The 3,181-nt window shown below is 49.2% G+C and overlaps 1 protein-coding gene across 1 annotated transcript in view; it reads left to right on the top strand.

Moving 5' to 3' along the window:
* Positions 1-3,181, top strand: part of GNB3 (G protein subunit beta 3) — a 6,084-nt gene extending 2,903 nt beyond the window's left edge. Inside the window, exons 7-9 of the mRNA XM_023517098.1 lie at positions 7-208; positions 1,261-1,477; positions 2,595-3,181. Coding sequence (XP_023372866.1) covers positions 7-208; positions 1,261-1,477; positions 2,595-2,701 — 526 coding nt within the window. The 3' untranslated portion in view covers positions 2,702-3,181. The remainder of the gene's footprint in view (positions 1-6; positions 209-1,260; positions 1,478-2,594) is intronic.

The following is a 3,181-nucleotide window of genomic DNA, read 5'->3' as shown; positions in this document are numbered from 1 at the left end:
TGGCAGTGCCTTGTGGGACATTGAGACTGGGCAGCAGAAGACTGTGTTTGTGGGACACACTGGTGACTGCATGAGCCTGGCTGTATCTCCTGACTTCAAACTTTTCATTTCGGGGGCCTGCGATGCCAGTGCTAAGCTCTGGGATGTGCGTGAGGGGACCTGCCGTCAGACTTTCACTGGCCATGAGTCGGACATCAACGCCATTTGTGTGAGCACAGGGCCTCCTCACCCCCACAGTACATACACGCACATCCCCAGCCCCTCCCGTAGCTTCCCTTGCCCTTCCTATTTTTAACTTTTCATTTTACTGAAGAGTTCCAAAACTAACAGAAAAAACCCCACATATATCCTTCCAGATCCACTGTTAATTTAACCACATTTGCTTTAGCATTTTCTTTGTAGAGAACCAGAATGAAAGATAAACACACACTTAGATGTAGATATTTAGTATTTTATTATTTTTCTTCTGGTCTTTTGAGACTAAGTTGCACACATCATGTTTCTTTTCCCCTTAGATAGCTCCTAAAAATAAAGCCTTTCTCTAATATAGCCATGAAATAATTCTTAAAATCAGGAAATTTAACGCTGACACAATACTACAGTCAATAGTCTATATTCACATTTCACCAATTATCTACAAAAATGCCCTTAATAGCAACATTTTTGTTTTTTTCTTTTTCTGTTCAGGATCCAATCCAGAAATGAACATTGCATTTCTTTGCCATATCTTTTTAGTCTCCTTTAAACTGGGACTGTTTTTCTACCTTTGTCTTTCACGACACTGACATTGATGAAGTGTAAGAGTCGGTTTTCTATACACTCTCCCTCCATTTGAGCTGATCTGACATTTCCTCATGATGAGATGCAGGTCATGCATTTGTAACTGGCTCTGTTCTTGCTCATCCTAATCCAGCCCACTTGCATAGTCGTAGGAGTGTGGGACAGCTTCTGCCCTTCTAGCTAGGTGACCCTGGGCAAGGCTTGGTGCTCTTGACTGCAACATGGAGGTGATACCTGACTACAGCAGGTAGTTGAGGAGTAAGCCAGGGGTGTAGGGAAGCTATAGGCATGGCGCTGGCAAGTGGTGCATGGCAGTAGTGACTAGCCATGCTGGGATGTTGCTTCTCACCCAAGTCAAGGAAGGAATGGTCAGGAAGGCTGAGAAGCAGCTTGCCCCGGAGCTGGCAGATGGGAGCTAGGGAGAGGGCTGGGACTCTGTAGGTGGGTGCAGGTCTGACTCCTTGCCACCTGTGCCCTTAGTTCTTTCCCAATGGAGAGGCCATCTGCACGGGCTCAGATGATGCTTCCTGCCGCTTGTTTGACCTGCGGGCTGATCAGGAGCTGACTGCCTATTCCCATGAGAGCATCATCTGTGGAATCACATCTGTGGCCTTCTCTCTCAGTGGCCGTCTGCTCTTTGCTGGCTACGATGACTTCAACTGCAATGTCTGGGACTCCATGAAGTGCGAGCGTGTGGGTAAGGGCCAGCCCTGCCTACTGCTTCCTCAGCTGGAAGGACCCTCCCCAGCCTTCCCTCCCACTCTATACCCTTCTGCCAGCTCTCTTGGTTGGGATCATCCTGCTGCTATTCCCACCATTGGATCACTCCATTCCTGGAATGTAGGACCCCTTGGTTCCCAACCTAGGACATCTTCCCTTGAAGGAAAGTTGCTCTAAGCAACCCCTCTTTACAGCCTAATGCCATGGCTACTCCCTGCCCAAGGAGCTCCCCTGGTTATCCCCAGGGGGCACAATCAAAGAAATGAGTGGCCTGGGGACCCTGGCCCAGCCTAGAAGCTCATCTGGGACCAGTCTAGTCTAAAGTTGATCAGATAGTGTGGCTTCTTCTCTGAGGAGAGGCCAAGTGTTGAATGAAACTAACAGTGGCCAGAATTAGGATCCAAATCCTAATTCTGTTGCTCTCTTAGAGTTCCCTTGCATGAGTTACTGCTCCCTGGCCCCAGTAACCTCATCATCTGGGAACAAAAGAATAGGACGAATAGGTTGTTTTCCTATTTTCCAGCATCCATCAAGGTGCCCCTGGCTTTTTTTTTTTTTTTTTTTTTGAGACAAAGTCTCACTTTTGTAACCGTTGGTAGAATACTGTGGTGTTATAGCTCACAGCAACCTCAAACTCTTGGGCTCAAGTGGTCCTCTTGCCTGAGCCTCCCAGGTAGCTGGGACTACAGGCACTCACCACAATGCCTAGCTATTTTTAGAGACGAGGTCTTGCTTTGGCTCAGGCTGGTCTTGAACCTGTGAGCCCAGGCAATCCACCTGCCTCAGTCTTTCAGAGTGCTGGGATTACAGGTGGGAGCCACCGACTGTATCTGGCCTGCCCCTGGCGTTTTCCATAGCACACAGGTGATTCCAACCTTTCCCAATCTTCCCCTGCCCTGCCTCCAACCCAAGTTCTTGACAAATTGGCCAGTCCTTAAGGCTAATCCTCTTTTAGTCGCTCAGCTTATTCAATTCTGATCTAGACTCCAGCACGTACACAGACACACCTAGGTGTACACTTGTGCATACACCATGTGCTTCCGCAGCTTTCCAAATCAGCAGGGGGGAGATTGATTCCTTTCCCTCTTCCTCAGGCATCCTCTCTGGCCATGACAACAGAGTCAGCTGTCTGGGGGTCACAGCTGATGGGATGGCTGTGGCTACTGGTTCCTGGGACAGCTTCCTCAAAATCTGGAACTAAGGAGGATGGAGGAAGGGAAGTGGAAGACCATGAAGACACTTGCTGACCCCTACCCCCAGTCTTTCAGGTTCTCTCTTCTATATCCCAGGTGCCATTCCCACTGAGCTTTCTCCCTGAGGGCAATGGGGGAAGAAGGGGAGTATGTCTTTGGGAGGCAGCCTCAGGGACACAGGGACAAAGAACTGCCCTGTTTCCTCCCATGGCCTCTCCTCCCCACAGTCCTCACAGCCTGTCCCTTAATCAGCAAGGACAACCAACCCCTCCCCAGCCCTTTGCAGGCCCAGCAAGCTTGTTGGGCCGCAGGTCCTAGGATCTCTCTCCAAGAGCTACTACCTTCATCCAGAGCTGGGTGGTATAGGGCATTCAGCTCTGCAACTATGGCTCTTTGCACCACTAGAGTCCTTGCCCACTTCTTCATGTTTTTCCCACCTTCTTATTTTTTTCTCCTAAAGCACCTACAATAAATTATAGCACAGTGGT

This window comes from Otolemur garnettii, unplaced genomic scaffold (assembly GCF_000181295.1).
Source record: "Otolemur garnettii isolate 467f Iridium unplaced genomic scaffold, OtoGar3 scaffold00104, whole genome shotgun sequence".
Taxonomy (NCBI): domain Eukaryota; kingdom Metazoa; phylum Chordata; class Mammalia; order Primates; family Galagidae; genus Otolemur; species Otolemur garnettii.
This window is presented reverse-complemented; position numbering and strand designations above follow the sequence as displayed.